Raw genomic sequence first — 27,612 nt, forward strand, 5'->3', positions numbered from 1 at the left:
TGTCTCTTTCAGGGGCACCTGGATGGCACAGTCAGTTAAGATCCAACTCTTGGCTTCAGCGCAGGTTAGGAAATCAGGGTCCTGGAATGAGGTATGTTGGGCTCCATGCTCAGTGCGGAGTCTGCTTGAGATGCTGCTTCTCCCTCTCCCCCTGTCCCTCCTGCTCATGCTCTCTTTCACTCTCTCAAACAAATCTCTAAACACACACACACACACACACACACACACACACACACACACACACACACCCTGTCTCTCCCAAGTAAATGGAACAACTGATCAAAGCTACACATTCTTCTGAATGGCAGAGTACTTTCGTCTGCTATTAACAAAATATTACTCACCATCACATGCACTAAGTCTAGACTCCTATAAAATTATTAGCGATTTTCAGAGACTGCAGGCAAAAAAACCTGGTGCATTTTACTCTTTTAAAAAAGCAAAGTACTCTCTTACAGAAGCCTATAATTCTTTTAAAAAATCACACCTCATTTACTAACTATAAAAACTCGAAACCTTTTGTGAGACACTTTATTCAGAACACCTGTTATTCTCCTTTTATTAAACTTATTTTTTCCAACCTCAAAATGTGGCAATAAAACTAAGAAATTAACCTTAAGCAAATTCTCATGCTTCAAGGCAATGATTTTTCCATTTACACCAATAGTATTTTCAGTTTCACACTTTTGTACTGTTGCCAGAACTGTGGGAATGACTTAAAAACACAGGAACAAAATAATAATAATTTAAAAGTAAGGAGAAAAGAAATTCTAATTGCAATCTCTTTACTAGCAATTTGGGGCTCGTATCTATCCTTTTTGGTTCCTGTTTTGCACAAAAACAGACATAAAGTTCTTTATTACCTGTCCCTAAGAAACAGAGTATCAATGTTGAAAACCCTCTGATACCACTTTTTTTTTGGAAAGCGAATTTTCACAATATACTGAAAGAAAATTACAAACCTCTGAATGTTCATCTCTCTCATCTATAAGTCTTTTTAGATGTAATGCCATGTTTTTCAAGAGTGGTTCTATTTCCTCTTGAGACATATCAGTCACTTCCATCCATTGCAGGTCAAACACATTTTCCTGATTATGGGTTACCTTTAGCAAACCGACCAAAATAAACAATTTTTTAGAATGGCTAATACTTAAAAACTGATTTCATTTTAGTACAATATTAGCTCAAATATCATATATCCCTTACCACAAAAATATGAGAAACAAATGATGCCTAAAGAACCCTTGAAATTAATGAATGATGAAAAGGCTAATACTAAGAATTATTTTTACTAAATATTATCTACAGATATACAAATATTTGCTTTTCTATCAACTAAAAAGTAAAACATTGCAGGCATTGCTAGGAGAAGGTAAAATTGATATGTTTGACAACTGCTTTAACAAAATCAATTGAACTTTTGAACTTTTCTTTAGGTAAGACTAAATTTATTGTGCTTGATTCAAAAGCAAAAGTTTTTTAATCCCATAGGATACATGTTATTGCACTTTTATACTTGAAAAGCTACATCTTTTATAGAGTCTGAAGACAACAATGCCATAAAATCTTAGGAGAAACTAACACAAAGATTTTTAAAAGAATGGGAAAGTTATGTAAACATAATATTTATTTCTTGCTTTCTTTTTCTGTGATTCTGATACTCTGCTTTAACTTTCACAAGAAACCACGAAAATAACACTTTCAAGAATGATGGCAAATTTAGTAACTTGCAATACTTAGCATTTATTCGAAATAAAATATAAACCACAAAGCTAGGATAAACAAACATATATAAGGGAAAACTACCCAAAAAATTCCTGTATTTTGTGGAGTACTAATATGCTGACTGTTGACAACAATATTACAGACAAGAAAGCTTGACTCTATGAATGCTAATGAAGAAGAAAGATGATATATTCAACACAGGTTATTCAAATAGAGAGTATTTTAAACACTACCAATTTTTACTATTTAAAAATTCTCTCCCTTTCCTTCTCTTTCTAATCAATATGTAAAGTTTATAATCTAGTTCTAAAAAGTCTTAAGATTAAAAGCTTGTAATTAGATAGATGCAGAAACAGCATCTGTTAACTATTTTAGTATGTCCTAGACTGAAGTTTTTATACAGATGTTACAAATCACTAATGTGTTATAATTCAACTAATATCTTCATTAAAAATTATACTATGCCCATTCATTCAAACAAATCACTGGAATGACTTAGTACCAAGCTATCATCTTACCTCACTTTAGTTTTGAATTACAGGCAGTGATCCACTTTCTGCTGCTTCCATTTACAATACTGTTCATTCTGTGCTAACAAAGGCATACACTTCATTCCTCAAACACTTTCTACCTAACGTCCCTATGAATAAAGGCAACGGTACACTGTAGTTAGCACTGTGCCATGAGGATTCCTTTAAGAAGCTATCTCTAAAGAGAAGCCGACAATTTGTCTATCAGAAGGGTCCATCTGTATCTGACCTTGATTTGTTCTTGCTTATCCTAGGATTTCAAGTATTTGGGGAGATAGAAACACACCACAAGCTTCATAAAAGTTTTTATATAAAAACTGTATATAGGTTATTACCTCTTGAATATGTGCGGCAACTGCTGCTTTTGTATCAAAATCTAAACTTTGAATTCTTTCAATAAATTCTTCTTTTTTCTGACACTAAAAGAAATTAATAAAATGATCATTCACGTTTTATGGGATATAAACCTTATATGTCGTAAATAACTTAAAAACTCATCAGACCAAGAAGCCTGGCTATGTTTTGAACAGTACAATGAGGGTTTTGTTTGTTTTGCATTTAAATGGTCTCATATACTTACCTAATGAAAAGATAACAATTTAGAAATATTTATTTAAAAAGCACAGCACCAAAAACCCATACTATTTTTATGCTGTAAAGTTCTAAAGAGGGAAACCATTACACAACCCATCTGAGGTCAGTACAATATTATTATGCTAACTTTACAAACAGAAAAGTAAAGAATCAAGAACTTGTTTCAGGGAGGGTAAGTTACTTGCCAAAAAACACAGTGAGTCAGTGGCAGAAATCGGAATACAGCCAAAAAAGCTCAGTCAGTCTTTGGCTATCATCAAACAAAACAGCCTTTCTTCTTGGGGGAAAAAAAATTGTAAGCAATTTTTACTTCAAGCTTACAATACATTCCCACATCTTCATTCTATCAATCTTACTAAAGAAACCTATTTTTGAGGCCCAGTTCAACATTTATAAGGTAATACAATAAATATTTGATTTGTTTCTACCATAATATAAAGTTACCAGGGGCAAAATTTAAGAGTGTATATACAAGTATGCATGTACTGAGTTGAATAAAGGCAGTATTTCTTTATTGTATAACTTTTAAAAATCTTTATATAAATTTAAAGTATTATAATGTAAACCTAACCTTTTTCTTTCCAGTCAGTACTGAATAACAGTTTAACATGCATCTTAATACCTCTGCCTCCCATCTACAACTCTTAAACTGCAATCCAACTGCTGGTATAACTGTATTCTTGCAGCTACCAAATGAGAAGTGCATACAAAATAGACAGCACTGCCTTGTCTAGCTTAGTTGCATCGCCTGGGCCAATTACCCAACTAGTAGTGAAGAGAATATACTCACAGAAAAGAAAAATTGATTCTTTGATCATTAAGAAAATTATCAAGGTTCTGCTTTGTACTGTACATATTTAATATATCAAATTGCAACATTCTACTTCTATTACCTACAATTTAACTTAACACATTCTCATGGTGCAAAAAGCTTTGTGTCCTATAAAAACAAAATTATTAGAATGATATAATAATATTTAAAATTAAACTACTAAGAACATACAGTTTCTGTGACTAGGAAATTGACTTTTAAGGGGGATGATGAAAATTAATCAATTTAAAAACAAGAATTTTTTTAATCTAGTAAATAAAATTTGACAGGTCTACTGAGAACAATTAAAGTTGACTTTCTGATAGTACATTTGTAGCAAAATTAACTTTTTAGGTATGATGTGCCCAATTTTTAAATTTAATGCTTCCAGGGGCGCCTGGGTGGCTCAGTCAGTTAAGTGTCTGCTTTCACTTCAGGTCATGATCCCAGGGTTCTGGGATCCAGCCCTGGCTCCTTGCTCAACAGCGAATCTGCTTCTTCCTCTCCCTCTCCCTCCTCTACCACTCGGGCTCTCTCTCTCAATCCCTGCCTCTCTGTCTCAAATAAATAAAATCTTTTTACAAAATAAACTAAATGCTTCCAAAGATGTTGATCTATGTATATAGTTTCTGAGCCAATGAGCACATAAAATAACAGGTTTATGATGACTATGACTCATTGGAAGGGTCTCCCAATTCAACTGCCATATCTTTGCCTTTGGTTTAAACTTAACACATACACTTCCCTTTTCTAAGCCCTAGAGCCCCTGTTTCTTCTTTTATACTATCTTTAGGAGCTCATCCTCTAATATAGTCTCAACATAAATCAATGAGAATTTTTCTTTTACCCTTAAAAATACCCACAATTTCTACTAAGTTTCATCTTTATTCAAGCTGTAAAAGTTTTTAAGAATTCTGATTATGTTTTTTAAATAGGTTAGGCTTTCTTAAAGCATACAGAATGAAGGTTAGAGAATCTTGAGGGATAGAAAAAACTATCAAGATGGAAAAAAGAATGAGAGAAGATATAATTTTGAAGTTGAATAATCAGATAAAATGTTTTATATCAGTGTTTTAGAATACAGCAATCACTAGCTATATGTGGCTACTGAATACCAAAATGTAGCTAGTACAACTGAGAAACTGAAATTTTCATTTTATTTAATAGTGATTAATTTTAATTTACATAGCTACATGTGCCTCACAGTGGCTAGTGAATTGACAGCCCCCTTCTGGAGCATAAAGAAGTCTGGTGTTAAAAATTGACCTATAAATAAATAGCTTTACTTGCATCTATGAAGACTCTTGTGAGGAAGACTAAATAATCACCAACAAATTGTTTTTCCCACTTAAAAGTATGCTCTCTTTTATCTTTATATAAAGTTCTTAATGTGTTATGGGCACTAAAGTTATTTCTAACTCTATTATAACAACTAATACTTAAGTGAGCAGATTATGATAATATTCCAAGAATACCTCGGAAGCTGTGATATAGGAAAAGTGCAGGCACCTGGGTGGCTCAATTGGTTAAGCATCAGGCTCTTGATTTTGGCTCAGGTCATGATCTCAGGGTCCTGGGATCAAGCCCTGTGTTGGAGTCTGCTTGAGATTCTCCCCCCCCCTTCTGCTTTTCCTCCCGCTCTCTCCCTCTCTTTCAAATAAATTAATTTTTTAAAAAAGTTATGTGGGTAGGAAGTTGGGGCCTGAGGGAAGAGTTTCACCAGAGTTGAAGCTCTTGATTACTCAAATTCCTCATATTTTCACTTGGTAATCTCAGTGTTTTCTCTTATTAAAAAAAAAAAAAAGGATTATGAGAAAAAACTATAGTAAAATAGAGGAAAGGGTACCCAAAACAAGCTACTGAACAAGAGAACAATAAAATGAGCAACACATTACAGTGTTTTCAATAAGAACACCAATGACTGAATAGATCACAGTTCTATCAAAAGTAAAACCAAAATAAGCCACATAAAAACATAAATAAAGATAGAAAAACTAAACTTTCCTCTTTAAAGAATGGCTTTCTCCCCACCCCCAAAACAGAAAATAATAAATGTTGGTGAGGATGTGGAGAAATTGGAACTCTGTGTACTGTTGGTAGGAATGTAAAATAGTACAGACACTATGGAAAACAGTATGGCAGGTCCTAAGAAAGTTAAAAATAGAACTACCATACTTTATCTAGCAGTTCCGCTTCTGGATAGACAGCAAAAGAACTGCAAAAGCAGCGGCTCAAACAGCTATATGTATACCCGTGTTTATAAAAGCATTCTTCACAACAGGCAAAAACTCTGCCCCTCTCTCTCTCTCTCTCTCTCTGTCTCGGTCTCTCATGAATAAATAAATAAAGTCTTTTTAAAAAAAAAAAATGGGGCAGCCTGGGTGGCTCAGCGGTTTAGCGCCGCCTTCAGCCCAGGGCCTGATTCTGAAGACCAGGGATCGAGTCCCATGTCGGGCTCCCTGCATGAAGCCTGCTTCTCCCTCTGCCTGTGTCTGTGCCTCTCTTTCTCTCTCTGTCTCTCATGAATAAATAAATAAATAAAATCTTAAAGAAAAAAAAAAACAGGCAAAAAGTGGAAGCAAACCAAGTGTCCATCAATAAACAAGATGTATATACATACAATGGAATATTATTTAGTCTTAAAAGTTAGAAGACACTCAGACATGTGCTAAAACATGGATGAACCTTAAAGACATTGTGCTAAGTGAAATAAGTCAGTTATAAAGGGGCAAATCCTGTATGACTCCACTTATGTCCTAGAGTAGTCAAATTCATAAAGACAGAAAGTGGAGAATGGTGGTTGCCAAGGGCTGGGGATAAAAGAGATATAGAGAGTTACTGTTTAACAGGTATAAAGCTTCAGTTTTGGAAGATGAGAAAAGTTCTGAAATCTGTAGTGGTGACGGTTGCACAACAATGTGAAGGTATAATGCTAATGAACTGTACACTTAAACATTCAGTAAAATGGTGAGTTTTATGTTATACATACATTTTACCATGACTAAAAAAATAAAAAAAAACAATTATCAGCAAAAAAAATCCCATCCTTGTATTAAGCTACATTTGCTATTTTCATGTATTCTCAGAAAAAAAAAATGCCTCAGTTGGAAGCTATGTATTGTTTTACTTCCCCAAAATGTAATGGGATACTTAATGTTCTAAAAATGCTAATTTTAAAGATGTTTTACAGATACCTGGTAGGAAAACAATAGGCTGTAGCCCTCAAGCTGATCAAGTTCAAAAATAGTTTCTGAATCAAATACTAGTGTTAGAATTGCTTGTAAAGGCTCACATAAAGGTCAGAATTTTAATTCCAACCACACTTGACACTCAGTTACTTTCAACATCATGCAAACCTGCAAAAGTCCAAAATACATATTATTTTTGGATACTGAATAGTCAGTACTAATATAAAACTAAGTTCTGCTAAATTTTATATGGTCTTTGAAACAAAGATATTTCCAAGCAACATACACTCCAAAAATTTTTCCTTCTGTGTACGATGATTTCTCTTGGGACTCTCAACTATCTCAAGGATGGAATGCAGAGCAATGTGTCCATAAAAATTTTAGTTGATGCTCAGAACTGGTTCAGAAAATGTGTTATCCACTAAAAAAGATTCTGGTAGAACTGGACTGGTTTAATTAGTCAATAATGGAAATATCAAGCCCTGGCCTTGAGCAGTATTCTTTGTATTCAAAGTTATTCCTATGGGTTATATTTATGTGCATTAAGGATAAAAAGTCTTAAACATAAATTCATTCTGTGAGGTAAGATGTTTGGACAGTGACCACTATTTTTGAATTCTGCTTCCCCTTAAAAACTTCATACTTTCTTCTTCAAAAGAAACAAATTGTTTCCAATTTCCTTATGCTTCCTTCCATTTCTATTTCTTTTCATGAATACGGCATCTTTTAAAACTTGCGGCCCACTGAATTCTTAGACGTCAATATCATATCAGCAAACTTTAACTTACTGTTTATACCTATGAATCACAAGTTTAACAAATAAAACTAATCCTGTTGTGGAAAAACATTTTGCGCCACATATTACATTAAAAACTAGACTTTTAAGCTGTTTAATTACACAAGGACAGATTTTCTACAATAGAGATTATACTCTAGAAAGCATGTAAACAGTATTTGTTAGCTGACCGGTTTTGTCAATAGTTTCTTGTCCTGCCTGAAGTACATTTTGACTCTTCGTATCAACAAAGATTTCTAATTGTTCATACAGGCAGTTAAAGGATGACAGGACATTCTGTTACGTATTTGATGTCATTAGCTTCAGTGGCTCCCAAATACTGACAGGATGAAATCTAAACTATCTCAAATATAGGATACTACAGTTACAGAAAATAGAGTAAGTGTCAGTAGCTTAGATTTTATAAAGGTTTTGTTGCTTTTACAGGTGGTAATAATGATGGTTTCTTTAATATATCAGGCTTTCCCTAAACTGTTCATAAAAAGTCCTTAGTTCTGCTACTAGTTTTAGTAACCAGCAATAACAACCAAATAATAACCAGAAGTTACAACCAAATTTATGCTGTCACTATGTTATTTAAATTTACATAACATTCATCAACAGAAGGTATTTTTAAAAGCAAATACAGTATTCAAGGCTGTAAATAATTAAGGGCTGTATTTCTAATTTAGGATCTGATGACCAAATTAGAATAGCAATAGCCACAAACACTATATTTACTTAATATTTAATCAACTACGAAGTAAACACCTGTATTACACAGCATGAAACTTTAATAATATGCTCTGTGTAAGTATATAGCTCCTAAACAGTTAGTTCTAAAACCCATACTACTCTCTTAGAATTGTGATTTCTGGCATATGTGTATAAAAAGTTACTCATGGTAATAATATTTATTTGTTTACACAAATAATTGAGACAGTTTAACACTGTAATTATTCATTCAAAAATGGCTGATTAAAGGAAAAATCAACATAGAGAAATAGGTTTGAAGTTGGACCAGAGTTTAAACTTAACTCTTGGGGGATCCCTGGATGGCTCAGCTGTTTGGTGCCTGCCTTTGGCGCAGGACATGATCCTGGGGACCTGGGATCGAGTCCTGTGTCAGGCTCCCTGCGTGGAGCCTGCTTCTCCCTCTGCCTGTGTCTCTACCTCTTTCTCTGTGTCTCTCATGAATAAATAAATAAAATCTTAAAAAGAAAAAAAACAACTTAACTCTTTGGTCTGTTGGCAATATGCATCTAGAGCAACCATCTTGGATTGTCAGCAGTCTCAGTTTACACATGCAGTTCCACTCTAATTGTTAACAGTACCTTTTCTGACTCTCACAAGTGTCTTAATTTGGGTAATTTAAATTTCATCCTATGTAAACACTGATATCCTTATGTGAAAAAAAGATACTATAAGAAAACTTATTTAGGAATCATCCCTGACACAAAGCAGGTATTTAATAAATCATAGCTATTATTATAATCAGTCATCTAAAGGGCAATAATAATCTAAACTCCTAAATAACATTTTTCATAATTTCTGCCTCTCTCTGGTGTTAATCCTCTCTTTTGTAACATACATACATGCACACATGAATCATAAGGATGTTTTAGGAGAAGTTTTTAGAGTCCCTTTAAGGAAATTTGAAAAACTTAGGGCCATTATAAGCCTCAGAATAAAAAAAAATAGTGTTCTTTTTTTTTAAAAAAGATTCTATTTATTTATTCATGAGAGACACACACACAGAGAGAGAGAGAGAGAGAGAGAGAGAGAGGCAGAGACACAGGCAGAGGGAGAAGCAGGCTCCATGCAGGGCACCCGACGCAGGACTCAATCCCAGGACTCCAGGATCAGGCCCTGGGCTGAACGCGGCACTACACCTGTGAGCCACCCGGGCTGCCCAAATACAGTTTTTAAGTAACACAACTATCTGATAATATAAGTTTGAAATAAAATCACAGAATAAATATTTTCCTTCAAAATCTCCTTAGAAGGTCATAGTTATTTAAAAATTCCTAACAGAGACTTTGAAAAGCAATAGCCCATCTCTAAGTCTTTTAGAAACTAGAGCCTGAAAAAACATATAAAGAAGTTATTAAAATGAAAATACGAAGAAATATTTTAACTTACCTGAACGGCACAACCCAGTAAAAGTAAAAGCAACTTTTTAACTTCTTCTGTGCCTTGTTCTGAAATAAAAACGATTGCTAAGTACTACATTTTACTTTAGTTCAACTCTCTTTCTTACATTAGTAGAATCCCTTCTAAAGGTAACATTCACAACAACTTGACCCAAGGATAAGTATGCAAGTATAGTGCAGAATTCAAAAAAGCAGCTCTGTGTGCATAATGTGGTAATAGCAGAAGAAATGGGCAAGGATGTTCATTTTGAAGGGCTGCAGTATAGACAAAACGGGCTTCAAAACTCTATACAATAAAGTATGCTAACTATAAATGCACTAGTTTTCCATAAATGATTACAACATGCCAAATGAAGAACTGCTGATATAGAGACCTGTCACAAATTCAGGCCAGTGGTTCCTAATAGGTCTGGTTTCTTTTAGGCCTACTAACATTTTCTTTCTAAAACACCTATCTCATGATTTATCTACCTATAAAATTTAAATGGGTTTCCACTGTGTATACTCATGAGGATCAAAAGCTTAATTAAATGTTACAGCAAGGATGGTAAAATGAATGTATGTAATAAGCCGGATACAGTTAATGATTTATAATAGACCTGGAGAGTACATTTGCTGTTAAACAATACTCAAAAATTCAGATTTTCTCAAAACATATAGGGGACAAAAATAAAAAAAATCACTTCTTAGGTCCAGAATTTCACCATCAGGGCAATTTGTCTATGACAAGTCCTAAACTTCTTTTCAAACATCTCCCTCTATCCTCCAGGAAACAACCTACCTTCTTAGACACGCTAATCACCTTTCCCAAATATATGTACATCTGCACTCCTCTGCCTTCACTTCTGTCACTCTCTTTCTTTCCTACATTCATCCCTCTAGTGAATACCTTACTAATAACAATCCTAGGTACAGCTCACTAACACTGTGGTGTAGTCTTCTCTGGCCAAACTACCTACCAATGGTCTCCAACCCTCACTAACCTGCCAACCTTATAAATGATGGCTGTATATTTTATATGCCTTACTAGTACTTTTATATAGCTCTATTTTGTATTAATTATTACATAATTTCCCAGGCATCTCTGCATCTCTCACCAAAGCACAAGATCTTCCAGAGTACAGGCCATTTTCTTTATATTCCTGGTCTCTATAATTTGGCAGGTAATTACTAAATGCATGTGAAATTGAAAATTCCATTTTACACACAAAATTTTTTTTCATTTTTTACTTTGTAAAATCAAATATCCCAGAATATCTCTAAAGACTATCTAAACTCCTAATTTACCTCATCTAAGTGGTAATTTCCTCAGGAAAAACAGTTGTTTGATTTTAGTGTTTATTTTTGTTTGTTTTGAATGAGAATGGGGGGTGGGGTTTAGAGAAGATACACTTGGATTTGGGTTATGGGTAGCCTAAAAGAGTAAGTCCACTGTTGAACTGGTTAGTAGCTACTAATTTCTCCAATTGTTTAAAAATTAAAACTCGGAATAGGTCACATTTAAAATCTGGCAAAAGGCAGAAATTTCTGAAGAAAATAATTTAAATGATCGAAAAAAGCTGTTTCTCATCTTTCCATTTAGAAGTAGTTTAATATAAATGATAACACCAATCAGTAAAATCTTATATTTGAACTGCTCTAGCAATGAAAAATAGCAGATGTATGAATATAAACCTAGAAATTACTTCAAAATCACTTCTTTCCTAAGGTTATGTTCCCTGAATCTTGTACCCACATTATCTTCTATACTTGTTTATGATGAGACACTAAAAATCATTACAGAAAAGTACCGATTTGGCAGAGCTGAAAAAACACTGAACTTAACATAAAATGTACTTAATCCCATCTACATATTATAAATATTCTGAGTTTATTTTCTCTCTACAAAATGGAGTATCACCTCTGACTTTCCCTAGAGTCATGAAAAACCTACTGTGTTCATTTAAATAAGATCTTGATCAGCATTACAGTATTACACAAAGTTAAGGCTACTATCACATTAGTTTAATACTTACCAGAAAAAGGATTTTTACCAATGATTAAGACATTTGGCAATGACATCATGATCAACTGCTGCAAAGTCTCCTGTAAAAAGACACCCCAAAGATTGTTATATGGGTAATGCTGACTAGATAATTATCAAATAGCTATAACTTACGATTTGTGCCCTTCTCTATAGCAGATATGCTATACTTCCATTAAAAAGCTTTTAAAAAGGTGAAAGAAGTTATCCAAGTTGTTCAAAAGACACTGAAGTGTCTGAAACTTTTTGTAACTTTAAGTTAATGAATTAAGTAACAAAAATTATAATGTCAGCTAGGCTTAATAACATATCTAATACCTTCAAAATAGGGGTACCTGGGTAGCTCTGTCAGTTAAGCATCAACCTTGGCTCAGGTCAGGATCCTAGGGTCCTGGGATAGAGAGCCCTGTTGGGCCCCCTACTAAGCAAGGAGTCTGCTTCTCCCTCTCCCTCTGCCCCTGCTCATTCTCTCTCTCACTCACTCTTTCTCAAATAAATAAGTAAAATATTCAAAAAAAAATACCACCTACAAAATAAGTGTCCAAGTGGAACAGGTCCAGTATTTATTTGGAAATGTAAGTTTTAGGTGTTAGATATTTAAACAACATTCCTCAATAAAAGATCAAGTGTGTATACTTTTTTTGATCTTTTGTTACTTCTCTTTAAGGGAATTAATACTTCATTAAAAATTGCATCTTACGATCATTTCATGCAAGTGAGCTCTTCCTCAGTAAATCATTATTTCTCTCTCTATAATAGAGGTTTACTTTGATTTTTGTCAAACTTTCAGTGATAAGAATATCCTCGCATTCTGATAGTACAGGATGATTCAGAAAGAATTGAATGCTTTCAAATTACTCATTTTAGGTAAAAATCAACTGTGCATCTTCCATTTATTCTACCCCCTTGTTGAGGAAATGAAGGGAGACAATGCATCTGTCATTACTAATAGTGACATGCTACAAAGGACCTGGGATGAATCAGGCTATAGGACTGATAGGTGCCCTGGGATATTACTGAATCTTGGCAAGATTATAGAAATAACTGTGAATGTCCTTACAATTTGGCTTCCGCTACATATTCAAACATAACTAGTTATCAAGGAATAAGTTTTTAAAAGTACTTCATTCTCTCTGAATCACTCTTTACTTGATATTATGATGAAGGAGCAAATACCATGAAAAGTTAACTTGTATTGTCCTTTCAGATGTGTTAATTCTAAATCCAAAAAAACATTTTCCCATAGCCAGTATGTGACATGTACCAGAGGCTCATTAGAATTAACCTTTTATCTGTAATTCTTTGTAGACATATATAAGAATTTTTCAAAGCATTTTCTTCAGTGTTGTATTTACTATGCCTTTAAAAAACTATTACCAAAAACATGCATATATTTAAAGAAAAAGTATATACTCTGTATGTGTACCCGGTTAGATAAATAATTAACAATATTAAGAATAAGCATCAAAAACTGCTAAAATCACTTACTCCAAAGACTGAGGCCGAATCTGGTAATTTAATAAATGAATTTTCCAGTTCAAGTTACCTCAGATGTAACATGCTATGAGCTAAGTAGGTAACAGCAATGGACTTAAAGGAATAAATTTCTAATTCTTCTAATTTTTAGTTTCCTTGACTTGAAGCAGAATTATCAGGACTGTTTTGAACATATGTAAAAGAAATCATAAATAAGAGATGTATAAATAAAAGTAATCACTATTTTGTCTCTTCCATTTAGTGGAGACAGTTTAAGTCAGAACAAAGAATATTCAAATTCAGTATCATAAAAAGAGGCATTAAATTTAAAGAGCTCCCCAATTATTAGAAAAAAGCTTTATTTCAACTTCAAGAAAGGATTAATTCTCATTTTACACCTCTTATTTTGGGATAACATGAGTGAAAACTGATAAATCATACTAGAAAATATCAACTTTTCAAGGCAATTTATTATATTGATTTGCCATATAACATTTTATGTTGGTACACTGTTATAACAAAGCTGTCCAGCCAAACAGTAATATTCAATATATATGGTACTAGCTCATCCCTTGTAGCCTCTTCCTCAGTTGGCTCCCCATTCTCTCTCTATTCTGTTACCCCATTCCTCATACTAATTCAGTCTCTTTACAAAGATGAAAGCAACCTCAAAGATTCTTTCACCATATGGTATCATCAATAAGCTCATGTGTTTCACTTTTAACAGTATGAAATTCTATTATATTTGGATGACACAATTTCTACAGGAAACTGCTAAATTCAAACTTGTTTCCATGTATCTAAAAACGTACTTTAGTATCGTAGAATCTTATACCCAGCATAGCATACTCTGATGGAGTAGAGTCCAAAAGCCTAGGCTTAAATGAAAGTTCCATGACTTACCATGTATGTGACTTTTGTTGGGAAAGGTAGGAAATAAAAGTATAAAGTTTTTAAAGTGATAAACGTTATAAAATAGTTAATGTGAGAAAGTCTACTTTTCTACTCTACTTTTACTTTACTTTCAAATACTAATTTTGTTATTTCTGAAAGTACTAATATTAGGTAAGTCAGGTAAAAACTATACAAATTTTTAAAAAACTCAAATTATTCTAAAACCTCTGTCTGGTTCTATAAGTTCTTCAGAGGATTATAGCTACATTTTTGTAGAAATTCCTATTTCCCTATTCTAATATTACAAGTAACATTGAAAAACAGAGAGAACACATAAAAGATATCAGAGGCTAAAAACACCTGACTGCTACTGTTAAAGCTCTATTATATACCCTAGACTTTCCAGACTTCACTTAGTTCTAAAGGTGCTCATCATTAAGGTGCTAATGCAATGGAAAAATGATACACAAATGAGCCCAGGATAAATATGATTTTAAGTAGGAGGAATAAATTAATTGAAGGGTTACGGATGATAACACACATGTATATGAACTAGTGAAGATACTTTACTTTGTTAGAAAAGTGATTAAAAATATTAAAAAGTATGGAGAAGGAATTTTAGCAATACAACTGAACAGCTGAGAAAGTTATGAGGAAATCAGGGCAGTTACTTATTCAACAACTATTTTCTGTGTTTATTATCCGCCAGACACTGTAGTAGACATTGGAAATACAGTAATGAACAAACAAAAATCTGTGCTCTTGTGGAATGTACATTTTAGTAGGGTAAACAGAAAATAAGTAAAATTGTTTTGATAATAAGCTCTAAGGATAAAAATAACAAAGCACGGAATGAAAAGGATTACTGGAGGTAGAGATAAGAAGGTATTCAAGTATTCAAATACAAAGAATTTGAGAATTTTCAGGACCATTTAAGCAAATTTTCACAGAACAGGGAGAAATTCTATCCTCATATGAAAACCATGTAGAACGATCTGGAGAACAGCAATGTTTAAAAAAGAAAAAGACAAAACAGAAAACTGGCAGAAATTATGTTAATAGAAAAGTGCTCTGATAGATACAAGTAGTTTTATTCCCATTACTTTTTTTGACCTACACTTTTCTATAAAAAATGGTTTATTATTTTTAGTTGACTATCTAAAAAGGGTTTTTTTCCTGATATACAAGTTTCTGTGAATTAAAGTTCAGTTGCTAAAGCACTGTAAGAAAAACTATTTCACACATTTGTGCCAGTCACAGACAGTATTTAGTTATTCTTTAAAGATAACTTAAACTAGGCTTCTCCTTCTTCCTAGAAGTTATCCATAAACTATATTCATAGTAAGTAGTTAAACAACACTTCTGGCAAAGGGCTGGGCTCATCTTCCTTTCCTGAGTCACACACACGCTGAGCAAAATGCACATTACTACAGTACTAAATATAAGTTTCAAAGATTTCTAAAATATAAGAGTCTCTTCCAATCTATTTTAAAAATTCAAACAATTATATTTATCATAGTATTTATATTTGTCCTTTTATCTGTGTTATTAGTGAAAAACATTAAGGGGCACCTGGGTGGCTCAGTGGTTAAGTGTCCAACTCTTGATTTTGGCTCAGGTCATGATCTCAGAGTTATGAGATTGAGCCCCACATGGGGCTCTGCATTGGGCATGAAGTCTGCTCAAGATTCTCTCTCCCCCTTTCCTTCAGCCCACCCTCCCTTTCTGAAGAAAGAAAGAAAGAAAGAAAGAAAGAAAGAAAGAAAGAAAGAAAGAAAGAATTAAGATTTATTTTACTGTATTTTAATAGTTTACAGAAAAAAAGGAAATGAATGGCATTAAAAAGAGCATCTGACCAAAATGTCAAAAATGTGATGAAATATAAAGTATGTGTCGTATAAAACACAAAGGTCTCGTTTCTTTGGCTCCTAAGTTTTGTTAATAGTCCAAATGTTGCTTGTTATAACAGAGGCTAAACAAAACCTTAAAAACTACCAGCCTTTTCTGGCAACTAGATTAATGGTACCAGACCATTTTGTTTTTAATACTGATGACATCAACCATGCAAAAGTTTCCTAATAAATTTAAAAATTTTAATAGTAAAGTGTTCTTTTATTTCTGAGCCTCAAATGATTCAGCTTATTATTTTTTTTAAGACTTCATTTATTTATTTGATAGAGAAAGAGAGAGCACAAGCAGGGGAAGTGGCAGGCAGAGGGAATAAAAAAGATAGGTAACTTAACAGGTGACAAGAACTGCACTGATGTAGACTTTAACTTAGAAATCTGTCTTATATTAAACAGGCCATGTGTGTCTTGGTTACATACATGAGGGAAAAAATTTAGTAAATCAATTAATTATGTAAATAAGGCAGCTGGTCTATTCCTGAAGATACTTTAAAAGTGTCTTGGAAACATCTTATCTAAGGATACGAAACACTGAGTTGATGGCAGAAATGGTTTAATAAACTGATTCTAAAGGAAAAACACAGGGGAATGATACAAGAATTTCAACCTTCAGAATGTTTTGTGTTTTATATGTACCTGAAACAGTACTGACAAAATGTTAAGATATTCAATCACTTCTAGCCCTAATTAGTCCATTATATTCAAACTCGGATTAATAAAAACAAAAGGGTATATATAACTGGTCACCCAGCAAATGTTAATGAAATATTTACCGATGTGTCTGAAAAAATGGTGACAATTCAAGACAAGTCAAAATGTTAATAATAAAATCACTTGGCATTATAAATATTTGGACTTCTCAAATTTGACACTATTAACATTTTAGGCTGGATAATTCTTAGTTTTAGGAAACTGTGCTGTGGATCACAGGATAGTTAGCTGCATTCCTGGCTTCTACCCACCAAATAGCAGTAGTATTCCTTTGTGTGACAACCAAAAAGGTCTCTAATCACCGACAAATGTTGCCGAGGGGATAAAAGCACCCTTCATTAAAAACCATTTATCTAAACTGCTAAACTGATGGATTTCACAATTTGCTCTTCCCCAAATTTCTTGATGATGGTATCATTAGATTAACATGATTAATAAAAGGTAATTTCAACACCTGGCTTTAGGCAGGAGGAAGACAAAAAGACAACAGAAGCTGAATAAAAAAGAAATACTACTACATATCACAACATGAATAAACCTTGAAATCATTCTGCTAGGTAAAAGTCAGTAACAAAAGACCATGTAGTATATAATTCCATTTTTATGAAATTCCCAGAATAGGCAAATCTTTAGAGGCAAAAATAGGTTTTTGCAGTTGCCTAACACTGGGGTAGTGGAATGGTGGTGGTGGTATGTGTGTGTGCAGGATAGGGAAAATAGGAGTAACTGCTTATAGACACAGGGTTCCTTTTTGGAGTGACAAAATTATTCTAAAATTGGTTGACTGATGTACAACACTCTAAATGTACTGAAAACCATTGAACTGGACATTTTAAATGGGTTAACTGTATAGTACATGAACTATATTTCAATATAACGGTTTTATAAAACCCCAAAAGCAATAGGATACATATAGAATTAAGTTGCACTGACAACTGACTTAAGATTCTGATGCAGGGGGATCCCTGGGTGGCTCAGCGGTTTAGTGCCTGCCTTTGGCCCAGGGCACGATCCTGGAGTCCCGGGATGGAGTCTCGCGTCGGGCTCACGGCATGGAGCCTGCTTCTCCCTCTTCCTGTGTCTCTGCCTCTCTCTCTCTCTCTCTATCATGAATAAATAAATAAATAAATCTTAAAAAAAAAAAAAAAGATTCTGATGCAGAAATTCCTTTGCCTTCCAAGGAATCTCGCTGAAATTTTCAAGGCAAACTTCCATCTCCCTAAAGATAATATAAAATTAAAAATCTGGCCTGGTTTTAACAAGAATGAAATTGATGACTGTCAAAATAAGTCACTGTATCACTTAATTTACTTGTTTCAAATCTAAAAATACTGATATGAAACAATATTAAAAAACAAATAGATGTCTTATTTATTCAAGTCAACTTGAGGAAAATGACAGCTGGAATATTGGCAAGTAATACAAATTTATTAAAAACCTAGCACAGACTTACTTCTGGCAATAAGGAGTACTAGATATTAGAAAGGAAGGAAGGAATCCAAAAGTGCTGTAAAGGTTTTTTTTTAATATTTTATTTATTTATTCACGAGAGACACATAGAGAGAGAGGCAGAGACACAGGCAGAGGGAGGAGCAGGCTCCAAGCAGAGAGCCCGATGTGGGACTTGATCTCGGGTCTCCAGGATCATGCCTTGGGCTGAAGGTGGCGCTAAACCTCTGAGCCACCCAAGCGTCCCAATGCTGTAAAGTTTTTAAAAATTCTCTTCAAATGACTGAACAATAAATAAACAAACAAATAATCAATCAATCAATCCCTGGGTTCAGCCCATGGCGTGATCCTGGAGTCCCGGGATCGTGTCCCACATCAGGCTCCCTGCATGAGCCTGCTTCTCCCTCTGCCTATCTCTCTCTGTCTTTCATGAATAAATAAATAAAATCTTTAAATAAATTAAATAAATAAAAATATAATCCTCAGTTAAAAGACAAAACAGAAAAAAAAAACTGAACCATACAAAGGAAGACAAGAAAGCTGTTTTTCTTGGCCTTTGGTAGAGGCTGAGGAGGGTTATTTCCCTAAGGATTTGCAATAACGTAGTACTAGCTTTTAAAAAAAAATGCAAACACATAAATACATAATTTGCATATACACAAATGCAGAAAAAGGCTTTCCAGAAATACATACATTCAGATGCTAATAGTGGTAATCTCTAGGCACTGAAATTATGTTTGCATTTTCTCAATTTTTTCTAGTGTTCTATTGTATACAAGTATTGCTTCTAAATATTATAGTGCTACTTAAAATAAATTAAAGTGGTTCTGGGCTAGTTGCACAAATGAAACAAATCCTCTCTGGAGCAATATATCCTTGGCCCAGACACAAAAGTATTCTCACAAATAAATTCCCTCCCACCCAAAACAAAGTCACAATTAATATACACCCACACCTTACTGCCACTGCTGCCACCACTATCATAAGAAATAGCAAGCTGAAAACAAAAGGTATATTCAGGTACCCACAGATCTGACTTCAGATTTTGGAATTATCATGCATAAAATCTAAAATAGAAAAAAAATTTAATTTCTGAAGAAATAAAATAATGATTAATAAGCAGAAAAGCAAAGAGAAAAAGAATTAAACAGAACTTCTCCAAAGGAAAGAAAGAATTACTGAGTCAAAAGTTAAACAGTGGGTTAAACAGAAGATCTGACACATATGAGAGGCAAAAAAGGATATGAGACTAACAGGAAAGAGAGTTTAGAAGAGAATATTAGCAGCCAGAGAAAAAAGATAATTTAACCTAAGAACAAAAATTAGATTGATAGCTTTCTCCAGAACAAAAAGGAATCCTGAGATAGAAGAATAAAATCTGTAAAACACTGAGAGAAAAGTAATTGTTAACAAAGACCTGCATACCCAATAAAACTATCTTTCAGGAACAAGGGTAAAATAAAGGCATTCTCAGACAAATAAACATTGAGAAACTTCATCATTAATAAGTCCTCTCTAAATAAACATTTAAAGGGTATATTTCAGTAAGAAAATAATACCAGAGACAGTTCTGATATAAAAAAGAAAATCCCATGAGAGGGAATTAAAAAAAAAAAAAAAAGGAAAACACATAGCTTGATCTAAAAGGATATTGATTCTATTTATTTAACAGTATTTACCATATCTAATCTATGGGTTTTTTTTAAAAAAAAGAGCTAAAATACAAGACAAGAACAGCTTAAAAGTCATCATTGGAATGACTGGAGTTAAAGTATTCTAAGATCACAGTGATGAGGGAACAGAAGACTAGCTGAGGACAAAGTACATTGACAAGTCCTTGAAACAGGGAGAGTGACATTCCTGTACAGACTCAACTGCCTCAATGTTCATACTTTGCTAAGGGCAGAAGGCAATCTTAGCCTGATCCCCAGGATCCTGTAAGTCTACTTTAACATATAAAAATTCCTTTAGAAATGTCCTTTATCTCTACCCCCCAAGATACATGTTGGCAATCATCCCCCAAGCACATGGTCCACTGATATACATCTGAAGGTCTCATGACTTAGGTTTTATTAGTCTATAGTAAGTGACCTTTTCCCAATAATAGCTAGTCCACTCAAGGTCTTGGAAATCTTGCTTCCAAAATTCCTTAGAGAGTACACTATCCCCAAGCCCCTTCCAACTCCCAGGTATATAATCAGCCACCCCTCACAGGCCTGGGGCAGCAAGTCTTCCTGCCCATAGATCCTGTCGTTTAATAAAACCACCATTTTGCACCAAAGACGTGTCAAGAATTCCTTCTTGGTCGTTGGCTCCAGACCTCACCTATATTCCAAAACTTCCATCAATAGTACTATTTCATAAAAGATTAAAGATATTAATTTTGGCCTTTGCTAGGGTAAAAATGGAATGTATAGAGAGTAGCATTTAAAAAAACAGAGGATGGAAAACATTTAAATCAGTAGAAAAAAAAATACGTGGGAACAATTACTTACAAACAGTATAATTCTCCATAATAATTCAAAAATTTAACTCATTTGCATTCAATCACATAGCTTTCAAGTGGATAAAGGCAAACTTGACAAATCTATCATCATAATGGGAGACTCCAACTTTTCTTTCTCAATAACTGACAGATCGAGAGACAAAATTAAACAGGCCATAAAAGGTTGAAAAACGCAATTAACAAACAAACTTGCTCTGACCCTGCACTCAAAGAACTGGACAGTACCTATCTTTCTGAAATTTACATGAAATTTTAATAAAAACTAACAACATAATGAGACAAGCCAAGTAACTATTAACAAATGTCAAAGAATCAGTATCACAGAAACTATATTCTTTAATCAAAAAAACAAAGAACATTCTTGAAAAATAAGTTCAGAAATCTAAAGACATGCTTCTAAAGTAGAATAAGAAACCACAACAAAATGAGAAAATGCATAAAAATAAATATTTTTAAAAATACAACATACCAAAATTTGTGTAATGTAGCTTACAGCAATTCTTAAGGTATATTATACAATAGCCTGAAGAATGATCATATTTAAACTCTGAAATATGATCCAATTTTAGTTTTAAAAAGGACAATAAAAAATACACTTTTCAAAGGCATAATTCAAGTAACTTAAAGTGTTGCAGTATTGAAGCTCTCAGAAACTAGGAACTGGTTTTAAAAATTTATAAAATACAATAATTATTTTTAAAATTAGATAATTATGAAGTGCTTGTTTGTATCTTTAATACTGCATAAGTAATAAATTATATCAATACTGCTCTATCTTCAGCAAATAAACCAGTATCTGGCAGGTAATAAGCATTTAGTATATGTTAGGTGAGTGATACTCACCTTTTGTTATTACACAAAAATGTGATTACACAAGCATTTATTAAAATACTAAATAAAAAAAAGGACCACTTACCTGGTAATAAAATTTTATCTGTCTCACCAAAATGGAAAGATTATGAATTCTAAGTGAGGCATCATTGTTGACTTTTTTATTTACTCTCTGACTCTCCGATTTAGGATTACTGTAAGAAATTAAGAACACATGCTTTAGTCTAAAATTATATCGCAATATACCTATTATCCTACAGATGACTGAAAATAACCACAGAATGAATTTTTTCTTTAAAAAAATTATATATCCATATGCATTAAGAGATGATCCAAAAGGACAGGTTTTTTTGACATGTGTTCTGTGTTTCTAATTAATATAAATGCATTTGATATTTCTAAGACAATGGCAAAAGAAATTTGAAACATAAGTCAGATATTGTCCTTCATTCTCAATTTGTTTCTTCATCTTCCTGGGATGATTAACCTCTTCTTTCCCTTAAATATATGTATTTCCATCACCCAAAATAAATCTATTTAAATCAAGAATATAAAATATGAGCTAATAACCAAGAAATGCTGTATCTCCTCACTGAATATTTGAGCAGGCACTGTCCCGCAAAAATTAAACAATGTAGTTATGACACAGGTTTAATCTTTAATCTTCCGTAAACTTTAGATTCAATGAAAACAAATGGTTGAATGATTCTGAGGTAGCAGAAACTGAGGAAAAATAGAGCATGGTTTAGAATGAGAAATTCAATTAACACCAAAAGCAAAGGCAATACAACAAAAATAAAGAGGTGTAACTACATAAAACTAAAAAGCTTCTGCACAACAAAGGAAACCATCAACAAAATGAAAAGGCAGCCTATGAAATAGGAGAAAATAACTGCAAATCATATAACTGATAAGAGGTTAATATCCAAAGTATATTTTTTTAAAAAAAACCTCAACAGCAAACAGTCTGATTTTAAAATGGGTAGAGAAACTGAACAGACAGTTTTCTAAAAAAGACCTACAAATGGCCAATAAGTACATGAAAAGGTACTCAATATAATTAATCAAAAAAACACAAATCAAAAGCATAATGAAGTACCACTTTACATCTGTTAAAAGAGCTACCTCAAAAACATAAGAGATAACAATTGTTAACAAGGATGTGGAGAATAGGGAACTCTTTGTGCACTGTTGTTAAGAATATAAATTGTTGCATCCACTGTGGAGGTTCATCAAAAAATTAAAAATAGAACTACTGTATGATTTAGCAAGCAACCCCATTTTTCAATATATAAGCCAAAGGAAGTGAAAATCGAATCTTGAAAAGATATCTGCATGTTCACTGCAGTATTATTTATAATAGCCAATACAGGGAAACAACATAACTGTCCATCAACAGATAAATGCACAAAGAAGATGTGAGATACACACACCTTATATGTATATATTAGAATTATTATTCAGCCTTGAGAAAGGAAATCCTGCCATTTGCAACATACAAATGGACATTGGAGGCATTTGATAATAAGCAAGACAAAGACAAATAATGTTCTTTTTTTTTTTTAACTTATGTTCTTTTTAAGAAGAATAGGAAATTCAAGTACAAGTGGTGACACTAGAACAGAAGGGAAGTTGATGCTAGAACACAAGCAGGTATGAGCTAGCTCCTCATTAGGGCAAAGAGGTCAGGCTAGAGAAAGAGCAATTAACAAATGTCTGTTTCTTAATCTACTGTTTCAGTTGAAACAGTAGACATTAAATCAGGATTTCCTATGCAAGGGCTGAACACATATCATAAAGCAGGAACCTATGCAGTTGTTGGGACAGAGTACTGTCCTATGATTATAACTTTAACTGCCATACCTACACACAAGAACGCAGAAAAGTAAAGAAATTGATAACTATACAAAAGAGGAAGTGAATAAACTCATTTCTTAATCCTTCCCTTTTTTACCCAGTTCATTACACTCCTAACACCTTCAGTTCCTTCCCCAGACAGATTAGACTTTATTGGTGCTTTATTTTAATAATTCTCAAACTTTTAGGCTCCAAACAACTTTTGTTTTTGTGGGCTATATTTTCTGTAATAGAAATTAAAACTGAGAAGGCTTCACAGAGATTTAGTTGTTAACTTATTTTTAAAATAATAAATTACATGCTTAAACATATCAAAGCAAAAAAGTTAGTGAGAAGAATAGCACTATTTTGACACATCTCTTTAATATCTAATTTAAACTTGAAAAACAGGGTTGCCTGACTTTATTTCTGAATTCATCTATCTATTGTTTGTGGTATATTGGTTCATGTACATGAAGGAAATTTAGCCTTACTCAGATATGTACTTTGAAGTAGAAAGATCCTCTGGAACCCCTGAGAGGATCCTCAAACCATACTCTGAGAATTATTGTTTTACTGAGAATTATCGTTTTACCTCAAGTATTCTCTTGGCAACACTCCCAACATTTTGATCCTTTGTCATGTGACCAAACTAACACAGTCAATCCCCAACAACGGATCAGTTGAACCATACAGTGAGATTGCTCACAACATTAGATGAGAAAATAATACAACCAAAATAAGCTGAAATATCAAATAGGATGGAACAGCTAGTACCAAACTTGCCTTCTTGCTATAAACAGCTAGAAAACTGGACAGAAAATGAAATAATTGTTTCAGACTTTGGACAGCAGGTATGCAATGCTAGCAAGATTCTCTTTAGTGAAGCAGTGAGGCACTTTCCAGAATGAGGTATTGGGAGGGATAGCCCAAGTCTCACTGAACTGAAGGACCCAAAACTTAAGAGTTCAAGGAAACCGAAGTAACTAAAATTTTCAGAAAAGAATACAGAGACAAGAGAACTATCCTAACATATAAGAGAGCTCCAAATATATGCCCTTAAGATTTTGGCTAAATACTAAGTTGTGCATGTGTACCCTAAATCCACAAGGCTGAGTAGAGGATAACTACAGGAATGCTGTAAGCTAAATAACAACCAAAGCTCACAAAATAGAGAAATTCAAGTTCTGACTGGCTGGAGTAAAAGAGACCTTGATAAACACCCAGAGCATTTAGCAGAGAGACCTCAGAAAAATATCTTAGAAGTAAGAATAATAGAGCAGTTGAGTAAAAACTATTCCAGAACCTTCACAACAAAGCTTATAAAAATAAGCCTTGAAAAGATCAAGCTAATTACAAGCAACTTGACAACATGCCAAAACAAAATTAACCACTTCTTAAAGGAGGAGGGATCTAGACACTCCACAATGTAATAATCAAAATGTGTACTATACAATAAAAAAATTACTAGACATGCAAAGAAGGAAAATAAGTGACTCATGACCAGGAAAGAAAAACAGTCAATAGAAACAGACCCAGAAATAGAAGAGATTATACACAGAGAAGACAAGGACTTTTAAAAAACCATTATAAATGCAGAAGACCCTTAGATGAAGTGGAATTAGAGGTGCTGACCCCTTGCACAACGAAAAAACCACATAAAAGTTTTGATTTGCCCCCAAACTTAACTACTAATAGCCTGTTTCTCAGAACCTTGTCAATAACATAAGCAGTCAACTGACATATATTTTGTATATGTACATATACTGTATCCTTATAATAAACTTGAGAAAAAAATTAAGAAAATTATAAAATACATTTACAGTATTGTACTGTATTTATTAAAAACATCTGTGTATATGTGGACCCACACAGTTCAAACCTGTGTTATTCAAGGGTCAACTGTAAAGGACTTAAAAAAGAAAACACAAACATTATGTGGAGAGAAATGGAAACTGTTAAAGAAAAATCCCAAATGAAACTTCTAAAGCTAAAAAATACCTATCTGAAATGATAAATTCACTGCATGTTCTTTTTTTGTTTTTTAAGATTTTATTTATTTATTCATGAGACACAGAGAGAAAAGCAGAGACATGGGCAGAGGGAGAAGCAGGCTCCACCCAGGGAGCCCAATGTGGGACTCAATCCTGGGTCTCCAGGATCATGCCCTGGGCCAAAGGCAGACGATTAATCACTGAGCTACCAGGTGTCCCACATTGCATGTCTTAATAGTAGACAGGAATAAAAAAAATCCAAAGCAGAGGAAAAAAATTTAAAACCTGAAAAGAATGGAGTCCAAGTAATTTATGGGGCAGTATCAAACTTACAGAAAAGTTGTGTGGCCAAGTAGTCTTTTTCCCAAACCTCATAAGTTGCTGACCCAACATTCAATAATCTCCAAATATTTTAGTGTTTATTTTCTAAAAACATGTATAATTGTCAAAATCAGGAAATTAATATCTTACTATCATCCCATATTTAGAATTCATCCAAGTTTGTTATTCCCAAATAATGAATGGGTATCCTTTCTATGAAAAAGATCTAATTCAGAATCACACTTCTCATTCAGTAGTCTGAACTTCCATCTTTAGTTTCTTTCAGCTTGGAACAGCTTCTGTCTTTCCTTGAATTTCATGACTTAGGCACTTTAAAAGGTTGAAGCCAGTTATTCACAGAATGTCCTTCAATTGGGTTTACCTCATTAGACTGTGTCTGATTCATAATTAAGTTCAGGTTATATATATTTGAAAGCAAAAACACAGAAAAGATGTGGCTTTTCTCAATGTATCCTAAGAGATGGTGCATGATTTCAATTTGTCTCATTACTGATAACATTCTCTTTTATCACTTGATTAAACTGGTAACTGCCAGTTTTCTCTATATTTTTCTTTTGTAATTATTAAGTTTTTTGTGAAGACATACTTTGTAATTATGTCAATAATCTGATCATCAATTTATTTATTTATATCAATACATACTAATGATTCCCTGTAATATTCAATGGATCATAGTCTATTATTGTAATTATTTTTGATAACTAGTGTAGATTGCCTTTTCATTTTGTTGATTGTTTCTTGTATTTTGCATAAGTTTTTAGTTTGATGCAATCCCCTTTGTCTAATTTTGCTTTTGTCCTGTGCTTTTGGAGTCAGATCCATCGAGTTCTTCAAAACCAATTTATAATTTTCTCTAAGAAGAATTTTTATTACTATGTGCTTAAGTGCCTCCTCATTTTTGCTGTTAGAGTGAATGTAATACTTTTAAAATATATGTGCTAATAAGTTATTACTGATATATGAATGCTATCAATTTTTGTGTATTGCTTTTACCTTTAGAAACCTTACTAAATTTTCCTATTCTCATAGGTTGTCTGTTGGTGCTTTTGGAGGTTGTTTTGAATATAATTTGTAGTTTTTTCAATACTGATAATCAATTATCCCAACACCAATTACTAAAGAGTTTATTTCCCACTGATCTCTATGATATATTAGATTCCCATAGAAGTATGAGCCTACTAGTGGAGTCTGTTGTGTTCCCTTAGCCCATTTGTCTATTTCTGTCTTAAAAACCTTTCCAATATCCCTATAGTTTTATTATCTTGATTCTATTAGAGCAAGCCCCTCTCTTTTGTTTTCTAAATTGTCCTGATTAGTCATATATGCTGCTCTTTTCTCTGAATTTTAGGATATTTAAAAGGTTCTAGGAAAAACCTTGTCGAGAATTATTAGGATCTTATTAACAATAATAATTTGAAAACACTGACATTTACATCAGTAAAATTGTTAAAATTTCCCACACAGATCTCATACACTTAAGTTTTTTTTTCTAAAGATTTTTTTTTAATTTTTATTTATGATAGTCAGAGAGAGAGAGAGAGGGGGGGGGGGGGCAGAGAGAGAAGCAGGCTCCATGCACCGGGAGCCCGACGTGGGATTCGATCCTAGGTCTCCAGGATCACGCCCTGGGCCAAAGGCAGGCGCCAAACCGCTGCACCACCCAGGGATCCCAAGTTTTGTTTTTTTTTTTCTTATTAGGCTTTTGTTTGTGAAATGATTTTTTCTACTATATTGCATATTTGGTCATTGCTAGTGTATAATAGGAAAAACTGGGGGATCCCGGGGTGGCTCAGTGGTTTAGCGCCTGCCTTTGGCCCAGAGCATGATCCTGGAGTCCTGGGATCGAGTCCCATGTCGGGCTCCCTGC

General features: G+C 33.5%; 1 protein-coding gene across 2 annotated transcripts in view; it reads right to left on the bottom strand.

The window, feature by feature from the left end:
* CCDC88A (coiled-coil domain containing 88A) overlaps positions 1–27,612 on the bottom strand; it is a 127,062-nt gene that overhangs the window by 75,192 nt on the left and 24,258 nt on the right. For both annotated transcript variants that reach the window (XM_055328392.1, XM_055328391.1), the window contains exons 3-7: positions 21,659–21,767; positions 11,792–11,861; positions 9,766–9,824; positions 2,591–2,674; positions 963–1,103 (exon numbers count right to left, since the gene is read on the bottom strand). In XM_055328392.1, coding sequence (XP_055184367.1) covers positions 963–1,103; positions 2,591–2,674; positions 9,766–9,824; positions 11,792–11,861; positions 21,659–21,767 — 463 coding nt within the window. The remainder of the gene's footprint in view (positions 1–962; positions 1,104–2,590; positions 2,675–9,765; positions 9,825–11,791; positions 11,862–21,658; positions 21,768–27,612) is intronic.

This window comes from Nyctereutes procyonoides, unplaced genomic scaffold (genome assembly GCF_905146905.1).
Source record: "Nyctereutes procyonoides isolate TBG_1078 unplaced genomic scaffold, NYPRO_anot_genome, whole genome shotgun sequence".
NCBI classification, from domain to species: domain Eukaryota; kingdom Metazoa; phylum Chordata; class Mammalia; order Carnivora; family Canidae; genus Nyctereutes; species Nyctereutes procyonoides.